The sequence below is a fragment of the Cololabis saira genome, chromosome 12, assembly GCF_033807715.1.
Source record: "Cololabis saira isolate AMF1-May2022 chromosome 12, fColSai1.1, whole genome shotgun sequence".
NCBI classification, from domain to species: Eukaryota; Metazoa; Chordata; class Actinopteri; order Beloniformes; family Belonidae; genus Cololabis; species Cololabis saira.
The window spans coordinates 4,886,227-4,908,500 of NC_084598.1; the positions used below are offsets into that span (position 1 = coordinate 4,886,227).

Genomic DNA, 22,274 nt, shown 5'->3' on the forward strand with positions numbered 1-22,274 from the left:
TTACTAGTGTGAGCTAGTTGTGCCTTTGTCATTTAAATGAACCTGACTAATCAAAACTGATCAACTAAGACAGGGGTCAGCAACCCAAAATGTTTTAGAGCCATATTGGTCCAAAAACACAAAAAACAAATATGTCTGGAGCCGCAAAAAATTAAAAGTCTTGTATCAGCCTTAGAATGAAGGCAACACATGCTGCATGTTTCTATATTAGTTATAACTGGGGGAAGATTTTTTTTTCATTATGCACTTCGAGAAAAAAGTCAAAATGTCGAGAAAAAAGTCGAAATTTCAAGAAGAAAGTAAAAATGTCGAGATTAATGTTGAAGTACAATCACGAGAAAAAAGTTGAAATGTCGAGAAAAATGTCGAGAAAAAAGTCGAAATATCGAGAAAAAAGTCGAAATGTCGAGAAAAAAGTCGAAATGTCGAGGAAAAAGTTGAAATGTCGAGAAAAAAGGCGAAATATTGAGAAAAAAGTCGAAATGTCGAGAAAAAAGTCAAAATTTTTAGAAAAAGTCAAAAGTGTCGAGATTCATTCGAGATTAAAAAGCAAAGGAAAAGGGAAGAAAAAAGAGAAAAAAAGGAAAAAAAGAAGAAAAAAAGGAAAAAAAAGGTCAAACATTTTTGAAAAAGCTCCAGGGAGCCACCAGGGTGGCACTAAAGAGCCACATGCGGCTCTAGAGCCGCGGGTTGCCGACCCCTGAACTAAGAGAAATTGAAGTGCAGCTCTGCTGTGAATCAAGTCATATTTCTTTTTTTTAAATTTCCGTCACATTTTAAGCTCGAGAGAATATGACTGCTCATGAAATTTTGAGTACACTAGTAGACACAGCTCAATAAGCATCTTAGTTCCAAAATGATAAAATGGTACATTTTTGAAATAGCTCACTTTTAAGATCATCTTTATTTTTCTTCGCATGGATATGTCCTCAATTTTTCACTGTTAAACTTGTGCTGCTTTCAGGGAGCGTTAACAAAACAGTGATGTTGCTGGGTTCAGTTTCTCGGTGAATGTCTGCAGACTGAACCTCCAAGCCAGTCTCTTCCAACGGGCAAAGCCAGCTCCGGGGCCGTAGCGACGGCAGGCCACGTTTCAAATCGGCTATCCTAATTTTGAAAAGACTGCGCTTCACAAACTGACTTGAAGAAGAGAGAGACAGAGGGAGAGAGAAACAGTGGGGTTGCTTTCTCCTCGATCAGACAGACAGGATGTGCATCAGCAGGAGAGAGGAAGCTCCTATCTGGTTCTGCTGGTGTCACAGGTGGCTCTGCTCAGGGGCTGGCGGGGGGCCGGGGCGAGGGGCACGAACCCTGGCTGTCAAAGCTGGCCGTCCTCGCCTTCCACTGCAGGATACAAACACACAAGGAGCTGATTCATTTGCTGTATGCTGCTGGGGTCATTTCCATCACAGCCAAAGTATATGACAGGAATACATGAGGGAAGATTGAATGAATTTGACCAAATACCTGCCTGGAATCTCTATCTCTGCCATGAAACTATTCCTTTTGCCTTAATTGTTAGCTGGTGTTGGTAAATATCTAGTTAGTGTAAACTCTAGTGTGTTAGAGTCAGTAGTCATAGTTGCAGCTATAGAACAAGACTATAATAGTTAGTCTCAAACATAGCTATGTAGTAGATATGCTGCTATAGGCCTATGCTGCAGGGGGGCACCGACATGATCCACTGGGCGGTGCCTCTCACCCTTCTTCTCCTCTCCTCTTCCCTTCCTCTCTTCTCCTTTTCCATTTTTATTTATTATAAGTATCTCATAGCCATCATTTTTGTCCATTGTTCCTGTAGTTTCTTGTGCTAGCCCCCTTTTTTCTCTTTTGTGCATGTTTGCAGGCCGGAGCTTCAGGAGCTGCGTGCTGGCCTGCGGTACCCCCCCTCCACCCACCCCCGGTCATCCCGTTGCTGCTTCCACCTGCCTGCGGTCCCCCACCCCCCTCTGGTCATCCCGCTGCTGCTTCCACCTGCCTGCGCCCCCCCCCCCCCCCCCCCCCCTCTGCTAATCCCGCTGCTGCTTCCACCTGCCTGCGCCCCCCCCCCCTCTGCTCATCCCGTTGCTGCTTCCACCTGCCTGCCTTAGATCATGAAAATTGCTGTGGTGTGATGTTTTGTAACTGCATTTCCTATGATACTTTGTATAATGTAAACATAACATTGGCAAATTCTCAAGGATGTTAAAGACTAAAGATTGTAATTTTGTGATAAGGTATAATAAATATATCAGTGTTTATCTAAGGGATAATGCCCGACGAGTTGTCCATTAACATAAATATATGGATGACACGGGGGCGTGAACCATCCGACACTAAGCCTCTGTGAACTTGTTTCCTAGGTGTCCATTAACACTTTTAATGGACACCTGCCAGCCACCTGCCACCCCTCCTTGAACCGCCACCTTACTGTGGTGGAGGGGTTTGTGTGCCCGAGTGATCCTAGGAGCTATGTTGTCGGGGGCACTTACGCCCCTGGTAGGGTTTCCCATGGCAAACAGGTCCTGGGTGACGGGCCAGACTAAGAGCGGTTCACAAAGCCTATCATGAAGAAGAAACATCAGAGGACCGCTACGTCGCCCGGATCGGCGTTACCGGGGCCCCGCCCTGGAGCCAGGCCTGGGGTTGGGGCTTGCTGGCGAGCGCCTGGTGGCCGGGTCTTTGCCCGTGGGACCCGGCCGGGCTCAGCCCGAAACCGCGACGCGGGTCCGCCGTCCCGTAGGCCCACCACCCGCAGGAAGGACCATGGCAGGCCAGTGCCTTGTGATCTGGGTAGCAGTCGAGGCGGGGTGCCTCGACGACCCAATCCCTGGACTAAAACCCTCACAGTGGGGACATGGAATGTCACCTCGCTGGGGGGGAAGGAGCCGGAGCTTGTGCGTGAGGTTGAGAGATACCGGCTAGAGGTAGTCGGGCTCACATCCACACATAGCTTGGGCTCTGGAACCCAGCCAGAGAGTGGGGACTCTGGGGCGTGCTCATCCATCACCCAAGCCGAGGTCACTGAGGTAGTTCGTAAGCTCCTCAGTGGCAGGGCACCGGGGGTGGATGAGATTCGCCCTGAGTACCTCAAGTCTCTGGATGTCGTAGGGCTGTCTTGGTTGACACGCCTCTGCGACATCGCATGGAGGAAGGGGACAGTACCGCTGGAGTGGCAAACCGGGGTGGTGGTCCCTCTGTTTAAAAAGGGGGACCGGAGAGTGTGTTCCAACTATAGGGGGATCACACTTCTCAGCCTCCCCGGGAAAGTCTACTCCAGGGTACTGGAGAGGAGATTACGGCCGATAGTTGAACCTCGGATTCAGGAGGAACAATGCGGTTTTCGTCCCGGTCGCGGAACACTGGACCAGCTCTATACCCTCCGCAGGGTGCTCGAGGGTTCATGGGAATTTGCCCAACCAGTCTACATGTGCTTTGTGGATCTGGAGAAGGCATTTGACCGTGTCCCTCGTGCCATCCTGTGGGGGGTGCTCAGTGAGTATGGAGTCCGGGGCCCTCTATTAAGGGCTGTCCGGTCTCTGTATGATCGGAGTAGGAGTCTGGTTCGCATTGCCGGCAGTAAGTCAGACTTGTTCCCGGTGCATGTTGGACTCCGGCAGGGCTGCCCTTTGTCACCGGTCCTGTTCATAATTTTTATGGACAGGATTTCTAGGCGCAGCCAGGGGCCGGAGGGGATCCGGTTTGGGAACCTCAGGATTTCATCTCTGCTTTTTGCAGATGATGTTGTCCTGTTGGCTTCATCGGACCGGGACCTTCAGCATGCGCTGGGACGGTTTGCGGCCGAGTGCGGCGCGGCAGGGATGAGAATCAGCACCTTCAAGACCAAGGCCATGGTTCTCCACCGGGAAAGGGTGGCGTGCCTTCTCCGGGTGGGTGGAGAAGTCCTGCCTCAGGTGGAGGAGTTCAAGTATCTCGGGATCTTGTTCACGAGTGAGGGAATGATGGAGCGGGAGATTGACAGACGGATCGGTGCAGCGTCCGCAGTTATGCGGTCGATGTACCGGACCGTCGTGGTGAAGAGGGAGCTGAGTCGAAAGGCGAAGCTCTCGATTTACCGGTCAATCTACGCACCTACCCTCACCTATGGTCATGAACTCACCATGAACTCAATAATATTCGGGTAGTGACCGAAAGGACAAGATCGCGGATACAAGCGGCCGAGATGAGTTTCCTCCGCAGGGTGGCTGGACGCTCCCTTAGAGATGAGTTTCCTCCGCAGGGTGGCTGGACGCTCCCTTAGAGATAGGGTGAGGAGTTCGGTCACCCGGGAGGAGCTCGGAGTCGAGCCGCTGCTCCTCCACATTGAGAGGAGTCAGCTGAGGTGGCTTGGGCATCTGTACCGGATCCTCCTGGACGCCTCCCTAGGGAAGTGTTCCAGGCATGTCCCTCCTCCCTAGGGAGGTGTTCCAGGCATGTCCCACCGGGAGGAGACCCCGGGGCAGACCCAGGACACGCTGGAGAGACTATGTCTCTCGGCTGGCCTGGGAACGCCTCGGACTCCCCCCGGAGGAGCTGGAGGAAGTGTCTGGGGTGAAGGAAGTCTGGGAATCTCTGCTGAGGCTGCTGCCCCCGCGACCCGGGAACGGATAAAGCGGCGGACGATGGATGGATGGATGGACCTGCCAGCCAATCAGAATCGAGTATTCACACAGACGTTGGTATAATTTGAAATAGACTTGGCAGATTATAAAAGTCTCCAAAAAAGAAAGGGGTAAGAGTTATCTTATATTTGTTGCATATGAGACGGACGCAACAAATACCCAAACAATAATCCAACCAGAACCCCATCGTTCCGACTGGGTTTGTTTTTACATTGCACGTATCGCACCAACATTTGGTCATAATATAGACTCTGTAGTGTTGTCTTCACATGCGTGGGCTGCATCCTCTCATGCTCATGCATGTTGCTGATTAAGTGAGAGGTGAAACATGAACAAACAGATGAATTCCCTTGCTATGCCACTGTGATGCCACCATGCCACCACTGCCAGCAATAACATAAAGCCCAATACTCAACTACGCTTCCATACCCTTCCTTTCACTCCCACTCATTGAAATATCTTTGGACAACAAAACACTTAAAACTGATTCTCCCACATTCCCCCAGTTTGTCTGAACCATTAAACATCAAAATTAGAAATTGAAAAAAGAGGTAAACCACACAAGAATTCTATGGTACTGTGATGGAAAACAAAAGGCATTTTAAAACATTTGGCACAAGCTCTGTAGAGTGCCTTTGATCACTTGGCTTTTTACAACTATGAGTCTGTAATCAGTACTGGAGTTGAGGAGGGATGAGGGGGGATGGCATCCCCTCCTGAAATAAAAACGGTCAAAATCATCCCCTCCTGAAATAAAAACGGTCCAAATCATCCCCCCTGTAAAACTGCCACCCCCCCTTTCCCTCCCTTATGTCATTTCATCAGTGAATGTGGTTTTACTGCTATTTCAACATTTAGAGTCATCACCAGAAAAATAACACCAGAAAAATAACTTATTTGACAATTTTCACCTGTTTCAAGTAAATTTTCACTTGAAATAAGTAGAAAAATCTGCCAGTGGAACAAGATTTATCTTCTTATTACAAGCAAAAAAGTCTTGTTCCACTGGCAGATTTTTCTACTTATTTTAAGTGAAAATCTACTTGAAACAGGTGAAAATAGTTGTTTTTTCCAGTGATGAGTCTTGTTTTAAGTGAAATGAGATTTCTTTACTAAAATGAGACATTTTAACTAGAAATAAGACAAATATTCTTGTTAAGATTGTGAGTTTTTGCAGTGATCCATTTTACTTATCCTGTGAAGGACAGAGTCATATTGATAAGTTCAGAAAAGTGTTTTTTATTGTTGTGTTTTGATGTATTTGATGTAAGCCCAGTGGATATTTAAAGCTTACAGAAGGCTGCATTTAACTGCTGCTATGTCATTCCTGCAGTATTTCTGCAGGTGTTCTGGTCACTGCTATTATTTGTAATATATTATATTATTTGTAATCGGCACAAATTATCTGTCCCCACATAATAAAATCCACCATCCCCCCTGATTTGTTTTTACGACTCTAGTAGTGTCTGTAACTCACACATTAAGCTAAACCCCACACTGGAGTCCGAACCGTGATGTGTTTCAGTCTTCACCGAGACTGGACTGAAACCCCCTCTTTGCATTATATTATTATTCTACCACACAAGTGAAATGTGAAGGTTCTTCAGCTCAAACCAAACCCACCTCCTTCTCAGACTTCTTGGGCTCCAGAAGGTGGTGCCAGTGTGCAATGGGCTTCCTCGGATACGCCAGCATCTCGTTCCAGTGATCCCTGCCAAGTCCCTCAGCGTGGCATCCAAGCCTCATCACTCCAATGATCTCATTATGACCTACCCTGTGGGAATACATGCATACAAATATTTAAAAAAAAAATCAGATTTAACTTGACATAGCCACGTATTCATCACATTGTTTATGAGTGCATGAGGGCTGTTTTGTAATCTAAGAAAAGACAAATCTGATTCATTGATGCCCTGAATCTGCAGCCTATAATCTCTGTTGCACTTGAGCTTTTTCTTTGAAACCTTAAAGCTGATCTTTGCTGTGTTAACAATGTGAGAACTGTGAATAGATTAAGACTTTTTTTCTTTCTTTACGTAATCCCGAGATTTACCATCAAAAACCTGGTTAAATCCGTGCATGAAACAAGTCGTACAGAAAAACCATGGCTTCTAATCCTGGACGTATTGCTCTTTCTTTAGGCTACAAAGGGAGAAATATACAAAGCTTGACCTTTAATGCGTATGCTCTCATTCTGTCAAGTGTTTGCACTGCAACCAGTCTCCATTTGTCTTTCATTGATTCACGCACAGTAAACATAAAGCTCTGTACTGCACCAGAACCTCCGTTCAGATACTGTACCATTTTAACCATTACCTGTTTTCTACACACACACACACACGCACACACACACACACGCACGCACGCACGCACGCACGCACGCGCACACACACACATGCACAATCTAGTTACTTACTCATAAACATTTTTTATTAGAGCATCTATTTATCCAACACTCTCTAGTGGATTATTATTTTTCATTCCAATAAATGTCTCAAACTTCAAGTAATGTTTAATTCATCATGACTTGCTCACCTTAAATCACATCACATGATTTAAATGAGGAAATCTGTCCTCCTTTCAGAAAGTGGGTTTAACCCTTGTGCTGTCTTTGGGTCAAGGGAGGGTGAAGGGAGAAAAGAAGGAATGAAGGAAAGAAGGAAGTAAGGAAGAAAGGGAGTAAGGAAGGGAGAAAAGATGGAAGGAAGGGAGAAAGGAGAAAAGAAGGAAAGAAGGAAGGAAGTAGGAAAGGGAGTAAGGAAGGGAGAAAAGATGGAAGGGAGGAAAGAAGGGAGAAAAGATGGAAGGAAGGGAGAAAGGAAGGAAAGAAGGGAGGGAGGAAGGAATGGAGAAAAGGAAAGAAAGAAGGGATGGAAGAAGGAAGGAATGGATAAAATAAAGAAAGAAGGAAGGGAAAGCAAAGAAGGTAATAAAGGAACGAATGACGAAAGGGAGGTAGGAAGAAAAAGGAGTAAAGGAGGGTAAAAAAGGAGGAAAAGAGGAAAGGAAGAAGGAAGGAGAGAGCATGGCAGGAGGAAAGAAGGACAGAAGAATTGGGCCATTTTGACCCAAAGACAGCACAAGGGTTAAAAAAAACATCCTTATTGTATCACACAAGTTTAAGTAAAATTGATAAATAAATAGAAAACACATCCATGTCCTGATGTGTTGGTCTGTTCTTCCACTAAAGATGATCCTGGCTCCGTCATGCACCACCTGCAGCTGTTAAACCTGCACCAGTTCTGATTGTTTTGCACATGTACGTACAGATCGTAGTCCATGACGGAGAGGTGCAGGCTGACGTGGTCCATGCTGTCTGGAGGGATGTCGAAGATGATGGCCTCGTTGTAGGTGGGATTCAGAGTGTTCTTCTTGATGCTCGTCTTCTTCTTTTTCAAACGTCGACCGTCACAAATGAGCGACACCTTCACATAGGGATCTTATGGTGGGAATCAAAATGAAAGGACAAGAGAAGAATATGTTCACATTTCAATACTGACAATCACGATTACGTGATGTTTTTTAATTCGGAATGAATTATTCCGAATTAAATAATTCAGAATTAAACTATTTTCCTTTGAGTTTACATGGAAATAGTAATTCTGAATTGAGGTTTATATGGAAAACACGTTTGATCGGCTTTATCCAATTCCTCTTAAGGTCTGGGGGGTGGGAAGGTTCTGATTGGATAGGGGGCGGACCGGAAGTTATGTCTACTGGAAGAAACACTAACTTACTCGATTAGCAACAACATGGAGGAACACATTATTAGCATCCTTTTTGGATTTGTTTAGATTTTATTTTTGAAGCAGCAGCATGACCACATAATGTCGATGATTTTTTATGTTTCCTGCCATCTGTTCTTTTAATTTTTTCCAGGTCCTCCAAGCTATTTATTAAATAAATGATCTCTGCTCTTGACCAGCGTTTACTGCGTGCTGCATCTTGAAACTTTGTTTGGAAAACCAGCCCAGCGCGGAATATAAGCGTCATGGAGACAGACGGGCGAGGGAACGAGCAGAAAGAAAGACAGGAATTAATTTAAAGAGGAATGAGTGTAAACATGATCGCGGAATTATTCTATTCGGATTTAAAATCGAAATAAACCAGCCACTTACTTCGGAATTAAATTTAATTCAGAATGGCAATTTTCATTTGGAATTAGGTGTTTACATGGTCATTTTTACTCATTTTAAATTGGATTTAATTTTAATTCTGAATTAAAGAGGAATTAAACTTCCCGTGTAAACGCACTAATCAAGTTGTTTCTTACACATGTAAGAACTGCAATGGCAGTCCTAGTCATGACAGCCGTACTTCTAGGATTAGTAGAGAAAAGAAAAAAACTAATGAAACAAACAAAGTTCCAGTGTTTGAACCATCACGTTCAGTGTTTGTGCTTCAGCAGGAGAGCAACCCCAGAGGACCCGGCATCAGTAACAAACATAAAAGTGAGTCATCGTCCTGCGTAAACAAAGAGGATGGAAGTCCAGAGATAACTGCTAAATAATATGGCCGAGGGAGCTTCTTAAATGGGGATTTCAGTCTTTTTCAGTCAGGGATAAATCGCCTTGCATGATGCATTATGGGAAATTTTAATCAGATGTGAACTGCTCTTCAATATGTACAATAAACCCAATACGCTTGAAGCCACCATATGATAGAGATTCAGGTTTACAACAGACAGACAGCTAAAGCCCTGAAAACTCACAAGATTAAAACGAGGAGTCACATTAAAATTGTGAAATGCCATTAAACGTGGGAGGAAGAATCCCACATTTATTGCGAATTACCCCCCGAACCCTGACATTTAATGCACAGTAAATGTCACATTTTACAAGTGATATCTCAGTTGAAGAGGAAGCTTTAATAGAAAAGTGGAACGGCAGTCTATTAGAGAAACAGGATGCCTGCAACTTGCTGAAGGTGTTTTAATATTGCAGGTGCAGGTTATTAATATCTGCTCAAACAAACAGAGATCAGCTGGACGGTGGAATTTCTACAGCTGGTTTCTGACTTACCTATGCGGGCAGTAGTGGAGTTGAGGGGGATGAGGGGATGGCATCCCCCCCCTGAAATAAAAATGGTCCAAATCATCCCCCCTGTAAAACTGCCATCCCCCCTTTCCATCCCTTATGTCATTTCATCAATGAATGTGGTTTTACTGCTATTTCAACATTTAGAGTCATCACCAGAAAAATAACACCAGAAAAAAAACTTATTTGACAATTTTCACCTGTTTCAAGTAAATTTTCACTTGAAATAAGTAGAAAAATCTGCCAGTGGGACAAGATTTATCTTCTTATTACAAGCAAAAAAATCTTGTTCCACTGGCAGATTTTTCTACTTATTTTAAAGGAGCATGAGGCAGGATTGAGGCAGGATTTATGAAAAAAAATGCGTATAAGTTTTAAGTTTTCTAGTAATAATGTCAGATGAAGCGTTCCAAACCAAAAAGAATGAGCCCTCTAGCATATCTCTCCGTTGCCTTGAACAGGCTGTGTGCTGCAAAATGTGCTGCAATTGTGGGCCCGAATTTCCCGCGCTGTCCTGTGGATGTGACATCACATGACGCTGCATGCACGTTCTCCCCGTTCTCCCGTGCCGGCTTCGCTGTTGGCTGCAGTACCCCCAACGGCCGTCGTGGTGAAGGGTGGCGCTAGAGAGTCTCATTTCTTAAAAGGAGCCTCATGCTCCTTTAAGTGAAAATTTACTTTAAACAGGTGAAAATTGTTGTTTTTTTCCAGTGATGAGTCTTGTTTTAAGTGTAATGAGATTTTTTTTAAATGAGACATTTTAACTAGAAATAAGACAAATATTCTTGTTAAGATTGTGAGTTTTTGCAGTGATCCATTTTACTTATCCTGTGAAGGACAGAGTCATATTGATAAGTTCAGAAAAGTGTTTTTTATTGTTGTGTTTTGATGTATTTGATGTAAGCCCAGTGGATATTTAAAGCTTACAGAAGGCTGCATTTAACTGCTGCTATGTCATTCCTGCAGTATTTCTGCAGCTGTTTTGGTCACTGCTATTATTTGTAATATATTATATTATTTGTAATCAGCACAAATTATCTGTCCCCATATGATAAAATCCACCATCCCCCCTGATTTTATTTTTACAACTCGAGTACTGTATGCAGGGATGTTGAAAAGAGGATGATTCATTTCTGAGTCCCTGTAGTTTCCAGTGAGTCACACAGAGAAGAGCAGCTCACCTGAGTAGCCGGTGATGTCCATGGCCTTGAGGTTCCTGCACTTGATGACAGTGAGAGTGAGCCGGCCTGCAGTGGGCAGGTAGCAGAGTGAGAACATGATCTCCCCGAGGTCAACACTCTCCTGTGGGAGAAAACAAGAAAATAAAAAACTTCAGATTCACCCCTTTAAAACACAAAACACAGATAAAGAGTGAAGCAAGAGCACTGATACAAATGTGCTTGATCTACTTAACCCTTGTACTGTCTTCAGGTCAAAATGACCTAATTCTCCTTCCTTCCTTCCTTCCTTCCTTCCTTCCTTCCTTCCTTCCTTCCTTCCTTCCTTCCTTCCTTCCTTCCTTCCTTCCTTCCTTCCTTCCTTCCTTCCTTCCTTCCTTCCTTCCTTCCTTCCTTCCTACCTTCCTTCCTTCCTTCCTTCCTTCCTTCCTTCCTTCCTTCCTTCCTTCCTTCTTTCCTCACTTCCTTCTTTTCTCCCTTCCTTCCTTCTTTTCTCCCTTCCTTCCTTCCCTCCTTCCTTCCTTCCTTCCTTCCTTCCTTCCTTCCTTCCTTCCTTCCTTCCTTCCTTCCTTCCTTCTTCTTCCTTCCTCCTTCCTTCCTTCCTTCCTTCCTACCTTCCTTCCTTCCTTCCTTCCTTCCTTCCCTCCTTCCTTCCTTCCTTCCTTCCTTCCTTCCTTCCTTCCTTCCTTCCTTCCTTCCTTCCTTCCTTCCTTCCTTCCTTCCTTCCTTCCTTCCTTCCTTCCTTCCTTCCCCCTTCCTTCCTTCCCTCTTTCTTTCCTCCCTCCCTTCCTTCCTTCCTTCCTTCCTCCCTTCCTTCCTTCCTTCCTTCCTTCCTTCCTTCCTTCCTTCCTTCCTTCCTTCCTTCCTGCCTTCCTCCCTTCCTTCCTTCCTTCCTTCCTTCCTTCCTCCTTCCTTCCTTCCCCCTTCCTTCCTTCCCTCTTTCTTTCCTCCCTCCCTTCCTTCTTCCTTCCTCCCTTCCTTCCTTCCTTCCTTCCTTCTTCTTCCTTCCTTCCTTCCTTCCTTCCTTCCTTCCTTCCTTCCTTCCTTCTTTCCTTGTCTTCTCCCTTCCTTCCTTCCTTCCTTCCTTCCTTCCTTCCTTCCTTCCTTCCTTCCTTCCTTCCTTCCTTCCTTCCTTCCTTCCTTCCTTCCTTCCTTCTTCCTTCCTTCCTGCCTTCCTCCCTTCCTTCCTTCCCTCTTTCTTTCCTCCCTCCCTTCCTTCCTTCCTTCCTCCCTTCCTTCCTTCCTTCCTTCCTTCCTTCCTTCCTTCCTTCCTTCCTTCCTTCCTTCCTTCCTTCCTTCTTTCCTTGTCTTCTCCCTTCCTTCCTTCCTTCCTTCCTTCCTTCCTACTCCCTTCCTTCTTTCCTCTCTTCCTCTCTTCCTTCCTTCCTTCCTTCCTTCCTTCCTTCCTTCCTTCCTTCCTTCCTTCCTTCCTTCCTTCCTTCCTTCCTTCCTTCCTTCCTTCCTTCCCCTTCCTGTTGTTTGTGTGTAAATGAAAAGATTGCCTGGGATTACATAAATACTGCTTGTTAAGGAAAAAATGCACAATGTCTTGTTTTTTGAACAAATGCAGATTAAGTTCAAAACTAGATGTATTCATGTAAAGCTACAAACTTCATTTTTAATGGTTAAGATTTAATATGTGATATTTACATGCACTTAGATGTATTATTTTCAGTGAGTGTGGAGTCTCTGCCTGAGGTTCTTCCTAGGATCTGAGCTCCTATTCAACCATTTCATATGTGAATTATTAAAAAAAACAATGCAATATTTTCTTCAAATACAACGTCCTATTTCTTGTGTTCATTTTTATGTTCTTCATATTTATATTTTTGAACAACTCAATGATGTGTTTGCCCCTTCGGTCAGCGTGCAATCTGTTCACAAATGAATGATGACAAGCGTTTTTTCTCAGTAAGTGTATTTCAGTCAGGCAACTCACAACGATGGCTTCAACTGCTGCACCGCTGATAAAACACACTTGACTTTTGGCAACTTGACTCCGATCTAATCAGTCTCCACATATTAGGGATATGCAGAGATAAATTCAACCCCCAATCCATATACTGGGATGCTACAGGTGGAAGCTGTGCAGGAAGTGCAACCGCTCGTGAGAGTGGCAGTGAGCTTAGTGGGTGAGAAATATCAGAAGTTATGTGAGAGACAAGCAGCCTTGCTACTTAAATAGGTCTATAAATGAGATGGACTAGCTGGGCTGAACCACGCAGAGGTGTGACAGCAAGCATAAAATGCTGCTTGAGATGTGAGCCTGAGCCAGCTCCCAGGGGGGTCGTGAAAACTGGAACAACTGTTCATCATGTTTACTAAGGATTTAGGTATTAAAATAAAACAAAAAACGAAACAAACTACTTTTTAGATGGCAATTTTGTTCAAGATGATCCATTGAATGGATATGGGATGACTCTCTCATGTCCACCCAAACAGCAGACACCTCCAAACCCTTAACCCGCTGTGTGAGTGCTGTGTGCACTGCAAAAACTCAAAATCTTAACAAAAATATTTGTCTTATTTCTAGTTAAAATGTCTATTTTTTAGTCAAAGAAATCTCATTACACTTAAAACAACACTCATCACTGGAAAAAACAACAATTTTCACCTGTTTCAAGTAGATTTTCACTTGAAATAAGTAGAAAAATCTGCCAGTGGAACAAGATTTTTTTGCTTGTAATGAGAAGATAAATCTTGTCCCACTGGCAGATTTTTCTCCTCATTCTTTGCGGCTTTGCGGACATTTGTTATTTGTGTTTTTGGTCCAATATGGCTCTTTCAACATTTTGGGTTGCCGACCCCCTGAACTATACCTTTGCAGGGTCACAGGGGTCTGCTGGAGTCTAACCCAGCTAATTTCAGGTGAGAAGCAGTGGTTCACCCTGGACAGGTCCCCAGTCCATCACATGGACACATAGATACAGACAACCAGACACTCACACTCACACCTACGGGCCATTTAGAATCACCAGCTAACCTAGCATGCATGTTTTTTGGACTGTGGGAGGAAACCGGAGAGAACCCACACAAGCACGGGGAGAACATGCAAACTCCACACAGAAAGACCCTGCTGGGCCTGGGAGTTGAACCGGGAACCTTCTTGCTGTGAGGCAACAGTGCAGACCACCAAGCCACCGTGCTGCCTGTGTTTCACATTGTTTTACGGTAGATAATATTCGAGCCGGAGGAGAGACAATAAAATAAGACAGCTGGCAGATTTGAAACTGGAACGCTGTGGTTCATGATTAACATTTTGATAACAATAACCAAGGAACACAGGACTTGGGAACTAAGAAGTAACAAATGTAGGACTACCAGCTTGTTAATGATTAACTCCTAATCAAACTGTATTAAACAGCCAAATAAAGGTTAATGATTTGTCAATGGTCAATTCACCCTCAAATGAGTGATGACCACATCAATTGATCATTTGTACTTCATTGATAAGTATTTGCATGGCGTGGTGGCTTGGTGGTTTGCACTGTTGCCTCACATCGTGGCCCAGAGACCTCGGGGTGTGGAGTTTACATGTCTCCTTTGCTTGCATGGGTCTTCTCCTGGTGCTCCAGTTTCTTCCCACAATAAGCGTGTTGTGTGGTTTGTGGTCTCCAGCTTGATGATTATTTCTTCAATACTTCAGAAAGCAAAACTATGTGGTGGTTGTAGCAAACACACTCGTATACCACATAAGTGAGTCTTTAAGTAATGATTATTTGTACTTAGGAATAAACATTTTTGACTCAAAGCTACAGACTTATTTCATTAACACTCATTATGGATTTTACATTACTAGCAACTTCATTACTAATTAATATTATCTGTTGCTTTTGAGCCCCCTGAGTAATGATCATGGCAAGCAGGGCCGCCGCAAGGGGTGTGCGAACCTCGCCTCGAAGGAAGGAACCTCGGGCCTCGCGCCCCAAGGGGCCTCGCGCTGTGGCCCGTTTTTTTTTTTTTTTTTTTTTTTCAAAATTTTTTTTTTGTTTCTTTTCTTTTTTCCCTTATAAATATCAACAGTCAACAGTTCCATTACAGACCTAAATATGTACTAGTCTGTGCATATCAATAAATATATGTGCAATGATGCGCGTGTCTGTTGTTCAATACAACTGATCAGACCAAGTGCAGACACCAGCTGCTCTGATCCAGACGGGTGGAGTTGGAACAAACTGTCACACAATGTCAAGAGAACGAGACAGATTCAGGAAATTTCCATCAGGGGATGAAAAAAGAAAAAAACTAAAGAAAATGGAAGAGTTTAATGCCTCTCTGAAAGGCTTGTTTGATAAATTTGTTACAAAAATCACCGATCCAACCGGGTCTCAAGCAGCCGCGGGGCCCCGCGTCGAGGCAAGAGATGATGATGAGGCAGGGATAGGGTATCCATAGGGTATTCATTTTATAATTAACTATTACTTCACTGTCACCTTTGATATGAATATGATTTGAACTGGAATGAATTGAATCATATATAGGTAGTCCACTTATATGCCAGTAAAATCCGGTTCAAAATGATGAGACAGACTTTATTTAACTGAACTTTCTCTGTGATCTTTAGATGATATTTGTTGTGAATTGGCGCTATACAAATTGAATTAATAAGAATTAAAATGAAGTCAGTTGAACTGAACTGAACTGAACTGACTGCATATTTTGTTATAAACTAATGCAGTGGAAAAATTCAAAGGAATGAAGGAAGGAAGGAAAGAATGAAGGAAGGAAGAAAGGAGAAAAGAAGGAAAGAAGGGAGGGAGTAAGGAAGGGAGAAAAGATGGAAGGAAGGAAAGAAGGGAGAAAACATGGAAGGAAGGGAGAAAGGAGGAAAGAAGGAAGGAAGTAGGAAAGGGAGTAAGGAAGGAAGGGAGAAAGGAGAAAAGAAGGAAGGAAGTAGGAAAGGGAGTAAGGAAGGGAGAAAAGATGGAAGGAAGGGAGAAAGGAGAAAAGAGGGAAAGAAGGAAGGAAGTAGGAAAGGGAGTAAGGAAGGGAGAAAAGATGGAAGGAAGGGAGAAAGGAAGGAAAGAAAGAATGGAGAAAAGGAAAGAAAGAAGGGAGGGAAGAAGGAAGGAATGGAGAAAATAAGGAAAAAAGGAAGGAAAAAGCAAATAAGGTAATAAAGGAACGAATGACGAAAGGGAGGTAGGAAGAAAAAGGAGTAAAGGAGGAAAAGAGGAAAGGAAGAAGGAAGGAGAGAGCAGGAGGAAAGAAGGATAGAAGAATTGGGTCATTTTGACCCAAAGACAGCACAAGGGTTAAAGAAACCTTTCAAGCAAAACCTGCCTCTGAAATTAAACATTATATGTCACTTTTTTGACACGTAGTCCTGTGTGATTCCCCACTGAGTTGAGTGTCCTGTTATCCACCTCATGTGAGCCTTCTGCACCATCAACAGTTTAAGCCTGAGTCCTAATCACTCGGAATTTGCTCGGTGAGAATTCCTATGATTGGCAAATCCCAAACTCCAGTATGGGTCTGTGAGCTGCAAGCTTAGCATCACACATTCAGCTTTGATTGGATTTCTCTGCTGGGGAAGTGGGATTTTGTCTGAAGGGTGTAGAAGTTCAGTTAGAATGTGAGAACACAGCAAAAATGTCAAGTAATGTAATGTGAAAGCATGAAGTAGCTGTTTGATTGTCTAGATCAGGGGTCGGCAACCCGCCGCTCTAGAGCAGCATGCGGCTCTTTAGCGCCGCCCTAGTGGCTCCTGGAGCTTTTTCAAAAATGTTTGAAAAAGGAAATCGATGGGGGAGGGAAATATATTTTTTGTTTTAATACGGTTTCTATAGGAGGACAAACATGACACAAACATTCTGAAAGTTTTCCCATGCTGTAAAAATGTGTAGAATAAATATTAAATTTCAACATTTCTGTTAATGAAGATTTGTACGGAAGAGTAAGAGTAAGAAAGAGGCCATGCAGGAGAAAAAAGTTTTGAGAGGAGGGAGATTTTTTTTTCATTATGCACAAAAAAGTCGAAATGTCGAGAAAAAAGTCAAAATGTCAAGAAAAAAGTAGAAATGTCAAGATTATTGTTGAAATATAATTTCAAGAATAAAGTCGAAACTTTTTTCTCAACATTTCGACTTTTTTCTCAACATTTCGACTTTTTTTTTTTTACAAAATTTTGACTATTTTCTCGACATTTCGACTTTTTTCTCAACATTTCGACTTTTTCTGATAATGAAAAAAAAATCTCCCTCCTCTAAAATATTATTTTTATCTTTTTTTCCTGCCTGGCCCTAATACGCTTCCGTAGTTTTGCGTCATAGCCACGCGTTTCTACCAGCAGGGCGGCGCCAGGCAGGTGACTGTTGGAAACAAACCGGCCAAAGGGATAGTTTCCAGAGGGGAAAAGAGAAAAATAACTGAGGAGAAAAAGAGGATTCAATGTTTCTTGGGGGGAATCATTTGCATTCATTGCCTGAATGTTTGCTCTGTAGCGAGAAGTTGTCCAAAAACAAAAATAGTCATGTGGAAAGACATTAGCAGCTACATTTGCAGCCGAGGACCCAGTTATAACTAATATAGATACATGCAGCATGTGTTTCCTTCATTCTAAGGCTTATACAAGACTTTTCATTTTTTGCGGCTCCGGACATATTCGTTTTTTGTGTTTTTGGTCCAATATGACTCTTTCAACATTTTGGATTGCCGACCCCTGGTCTATATAGAAGCGCCGTCTGCTTTTGTGGCATTCATCTTTTTCGCTGGACTACGGTGATATACATGAACGAATGAACACACAGGAAAAGACCAGAACTGATGTTGTGACCAGGGATCATACAATGTCAATGAAACTGGGCAACTTGTAGCTATGAAATGTAGTGGGCTATTTCAAAATGTAAATAATCCCATCTTTATGGGACTGTAGTGACTACCAACACTGAAGAAGAAACAGCTTTAGTAACGCGTCCGGTTGCTAACACCAGTGACCACCAGTTTTAAATCTGCTATAACACATTACTAATACAAATAAAACAATTGTTAAACATTTGTGTGTACAAATGGCGAAGATAGGATCTTTTAGTAAGGCGTTGAAGACAGTTGCATGGATGTATTAAAGGAGCTCAGAGTAGAGCTTCTACCCTTCCACATGAAAAACGGCCAACTGAGGGGGACTAAACAACTGATTAAGACGTCTCCTGGGTGCCTTCCTTTCTGACCTGTCCAGACACTCTGAGTTGGATACGTGCAGTAAGGTACAGACGAACTGGGAGCCCCTTCGGGATAAACTAGCATTATGGGGAAGAATAACACCTGGAATTCCCTGCTCAGCTTGTTACAAACGAATCTTGAAAGGGACAATAATGGATACGTTCATGGAGTCCATTTAACAATGGTTTAGAAAATGAGTCAAAACCCAATCATCCTATCTTCATGCTGGCAGTAGATGACAAGTCAGGGGATCATTAATGTAGAAACGGTTCATCTTTTGGGCACCATAAATGTCTGAATCTTGTTTTTTGTCAATCACGCCAAGAGCTGCTTGGATAACCATCCATCCATGTACAATATATACTTTTCAGGATCACAGTGGGGTTTGAGTCTAACCACACCACCACTGGTAAGAGTTGGAGTCAACAGTCCATCACACCATCACTTTTTAGTTATTCTTATATTATTATTTTGCATTTCTGCTCTTTTTACATACTACAATTTCACTATACAATGTATAATGACAATGAAGGCATTCATTATAAGTTTTGACCCAAACATTAATGTTTTTTGAAGTGTGGGAGGAAAACCTATGAAGGCATGAGGAGGTCATGCAAACTGAGGAACTGGTTACCTACTGTAGGGCTGTTTTTTTTTTTGCCTTCGGCAGGAGGGTCCCCCCTTATGAGCCTGGTCCTGCTCAAGGTTTCTTCCCTCCTAAAGGGGAGTTTTTCTTGCCACTGTTTGGCTTAAGGCTTTTCTCCCACTATGGGAGTTTTTACCTGCCATTGTTTATATAATAATTGCTCGGGGTTTATGTTTATGTTTATGTTCATGTTCTGGATCTCTGGAAAGCGTCTAGAGACAACATCTGTTGTATTAGACGCTATATAAATAAAATTGAATTTAATTGAAGAGTCTGGTATGAGGCAGAATAACACAATGTTCAATTGCTATGTTGATTATAATACTCAGCTATACTTATCCATGAAGCAAAATAAAACCCATTATTTAGCTGGACTACAAGCATATCTTGAAAATGTAAAGGTCTGGATGACTTAAACATTCCTACTGCTAAACTCAGATACGACTAGTTGTCATGGTTGGATCTAAGCACCGCAGGAACAGATTGTCTAGCGATTTATGGCGCTTTTCCACTAGTACCTACTCAGCCCCGAAGAAACGAGGGAAGGTGAGTCCAGTCAGGCTGAGTAGGTAGTGGAAAAGCGCCATAAGTCACTATAGATGGCACTAGCTTGGTATCCAGTACAGATCCGAGGAACCTTGAAATCTTTTTTAACCTACGCATTAAACCACCTTTCATCTTAAAAATATATACAAAACAATGAGGAACGTCCTGTGAGTGTGGCAGTAAAACTGTTTCTTTGATTTTTAACTTGCTAATGTTGCAGGTATGTGTGTATCCGTCCCGTCTTCTCACTTCCTGACTGGTTGACGGAGATGTTGGTCCTTCTTTGTTCTGCTTCTGACGTATCATCCTGTTAGAGAGGAGTTGTTTTGTGTTGTTTTAAATCGCCTCCCTCTTCCTACATCAGGGATATTCAACTGGGGGCCCGCGGGCCACTTGTGGCCCGCCAGGAGCCTTTATGTGGCCCCTGGTCATATTTCAAAAAAGGGAGGGAAAGTAGTGTTGTCCCGATCGATCGGACGTCACTTCCGGTCGGCGGGCGAAACTAACATGGTTTACATTTCGCATTTTGTTAATTAATAAAAGTTTCAGATGCTTGGTAGCCTTTTCAGTCGGTTAATGATTCATTGGACAGTGTTTGTACATGTTAATCTCTGTTGGAGATGGTTTTTTTTGTCACATTATTTGTTATTAACCTCCGTTGTAACGAGGACTTGTTTACATCATTAGGCTTCTAGGATTGGCCTGAAATGTTTTTCATTTGAATCTATAAATGAGGACTTTTCATTTCAGATGAACTTCTAAGCCTCCTATAATTTCATGTTTTGTTTTGCTGATATAATGCACAGATGTGTCATAAATAAAAGGAGCTTATGGTTAATATTTTGGTTGCTTATTTATAACATCAAACTGGCTACTATGGACTGAAATGCTTGTGCTCAATGCTTAATATAATATTCAAATAAGGAAATCTTGGTGGAAAGTGGTGCTTTGTCATTATGGGGTGTTTTATTAAAAGTAGGTCAATATCAACTTCGTTAAGTTTGCACAATGCATGGTTTCAAAATGAACTTGCATTTAAAATAATATTTCTTTATCTGAATATTATATTTAAAATTCACAATGACTAAATCTGGAGACAATTAATACATAATTCATATGTAAACTAGACAGATATATTCTCCTGCTCATCCCTGAGCACAAATGTATTATATACATAAATGTATATAATACATAATATATACATGTATATACATAAGTGCGGCCCTCTCCATACAGTCTTTTTGCAGATGTGGCCCCCTGAATAATCTAGTTGAATACCCCTGCCCTACATGCTCAGGATCAGGTCCTACACTAAAGGGAAGATTCAGTGCTGTCTGCTGACTTCCTTATTTGTTACAGCCCTACCAGATTCTCATTAACCCTGGTACTGTCTTTGGGTCAAAATGACCTAATTCTCCCATCCATCCATCCATCCATCCATCCATCCATCCATCCATCCATCCATCCATCCATCCATCCATCCATCCATCCATCCATCCTTCCTTCCTTCCTTCCTTCCTTCCTTCCTTCCTTCCTTCCTTCCTTCCTTCCTTCCTTCCTTCCTTCCTTCCTTCCTTCCTTCCTTCCTTCCTTCCTTCCTTCCTTCCTTCCTTCCTTCCTTCCTTCCTTCCTTCCTTCCTTCCTTCCTTCCTTCCTTCCTTCCTCCTTCCCTGACCTGAAGACAGCACAAGGGTTAATAATCACTAACAGCAAAACTACAAGAAGCAGATGCGGGTGTCAGAATAAAATAATAAAAGGCATTTAGAAAGTGATAACTCATACAGTTCTTAGATTTCGGGAGAGAGAAAACACATCAGATTTTAATATTAGTTAATATCAGTTAATATTTTTCATTTAATTCTAATAATGCTTGTATAACTTCCCCTGTAGTCACATCCAGATCAATGATCCCCTTTGATCAATATCTCTGCTCTGTGAACTCGCTGGCTGTTTTCTCCTTTGCTCACATTAACTACAAGTGGTTTTCCATCGAACAACCACTTACACGCGTTTATTGTTTCAGCTCAACAGTCTGTGCACTCTTCATGTTGCCCATCGCGGATTTTATGTGAGCAGGAATTTTATCGTAAAATCATTTAGTGGTTCAATTAAGTCTATGTGCCAAGAAGAGGACTGCCTGTTTTTCTGCCCACAAAGCAGTAATGTTGAGATCTGTGAAGCTGGAGAGGGTTGGGAGAGCTCGGGGAGCGGATGAGGGGCCTGTCGGATAAAGGTGAAGGTGAAGCAGTGACGAGGGCCTGGGGTGACTGAAGGGGTGTCAGTAACAAAGAACACAAATGACCTCTGGGTCTCATTAAGAAGTAGCAAAAAAAAACAGAAAAGAAGAGAAAAAGTATTAGGACCAGGCAGGAGAATAATTAAAATGACATTTTAGAGGAGGTGATTTTTTTTAAATTATGCACTTCGAGAAAAAAGTCAAAATGTCGAGATTAATGTTGAAATGTTGAAAAAAAGTCAGAATTTCGTGAATAAAGTTGAAATGTTGTGAAAATCCTTCAAATTGTATTTTAACATTTCGACTTTTTTCTCGACTTTTCCCCTTTTTTTCGAAATTGTATTTCAACATTAAACTCGACATTTCAACTTTTTTCTCGAAGTGCATAATGAAAAAAATCTTCCCCTCTCAAATATTTTTTCTCCTGCCTGGCATGGATGGATGGATGGATGGATGGATGGATATATAGATGGATGGATATGATGGATGATGGATGGATGGATATATGGATGGATGGATGGATGGATGGATGGATGGATGGATGGATATATAGATGGATGGATATGATGGATGATGGATGGATGGATATATGGATGGATGCATGGATGGATGGATGGATATATGGATGGATGGATGGATGGATGGATGGATGGATGGATGGATGGATGGATGGATGGATGGATGGATGGATGGATGGATGGATGGATGGATGGATGGATGGATGGATGGATGGATGGATGGATGGATGATGGGTGGATGGATGGATATATGGATGGATGGATGGATGGATGGATGGATGGATGGATGGATGGATGGATGGATGGATGGATGGATATATGGATGGATGGATGGATGGATGGATGGATGGATGGA

The 22,274-nt window shown here is 42.8% G+C and overlaps 1 protein-coding gene across 1 annotated transcript in view; it reads right to left on the reverse strand.

The window, feature by feature from the left end:
* Window positions 1–529: 529 nt before the first annotated feature.
* syt6a (synaptotagmin VIa) overlaps window positions 530–22,274 on the reverse strand; it is a 159,676-nt gene continuing 137,931 nt past the window's right edge. The window contains exons 4-7 of the mRNA XM_061735214.1: window positions 10,819–10,939; window positions 7,869–8,040; window positions 6,225–6,375; window positions 530–1,344 (exon numbers count right to left, since the gene is read on the reverse strand). Of these exons, the coding sequence (XP_061591198.1) occupies window positions 1,273–1,344; window positions 6,225–6,375; window positions 7,869–8,040; window positions 10,819–10,939 (516 nt within the window). The 3' untranslated portion in view covers window positions 530–1,272. The remainder of the gene's footprint in view (window positions 1,345–6,224; window positions 6,376–7,868; window positions 8,041–10,818; window positions 10,940–22,274) is intronic.